Here is a 507-nt window from a genome sequence, read left to right on the forward strand (position 1 = left end):
AGAGATAAGTAGACAGACAAATAAGCAAATCAGTGAATTCAGACAGAATCCCAAGCGACGAAAATGTTCCTCTTTCAGTTAGTCACGTTATGTATTGATGAAGTTATGCAAATGATTTACGCATCAAGAAGGACCCATTTGACAGTAACACCAAAAATAAGCTTACGGCAGCACGACCAACTCCCACAGCCACGTCTCTGGAAATTTGTCTCTCGGTGACACGTTCATCATCGTTAGCGAGATATGCGATCCGCTCAGCCTGTTTTCTTCCATCAAGAATCCTGTCTCTGCAAAGTAAGGCTTTCTCTTTAATAAATATTTCGTAGTCAGCTTTGTTTGTTGTCATTGTTTATCTTTCCAGATTATTTCGACCTAGCATGTACAAATAAGCAGTTTCGTAGCAATACAGATAACATAAAAGACGACTTTTTCCGTTTCTTTTCGTTTCCTTTTTTTGAGAAATACTTACCCCGTTCTGCTATCTCGTTATAGCATTGGTAAACACGA

At 38.9% G+C, this 507-nt stretch overlaps 1 protein-coding gene across 1 annotated transcript in view; it reads right to left on the bottom strand.

Moving 5' to 3' along the window:
• LOC119592655 (alpha-2-macroglobulin-like) overlaps positions 1–293 on the bottom strand; it is an 8,660-nt gene extending 8,367 nt beyond the window's left edge. The window contains exon 1 of the mRNA XM_037941568.1: positions 167–293. Within this exon, the coding sequence (XP_037797496.1) occupies positions 167–273 (107 nt within the window). The 5' untranslated portion in view covers positions 274–293. The remainder of the gene's footprint in view (positions 1–166) is intronic.
• Positions 294–507: the final 214 nt, after the last annotated feature.

Source organism: Penaeus monodon, chromosome 30, assembly GCF_015228065.2.
Source record: "Penaeus monodon isolate SGIC_2016 chromosome 30, NSTDA_Pmon_1, whole genome shotgun sequence".
NCBI lineage: Eukaryota > Metazoa > Arthropoda > Malacostraca > Decapoda > Penaeidae > Penaeus > Penaeus monodon.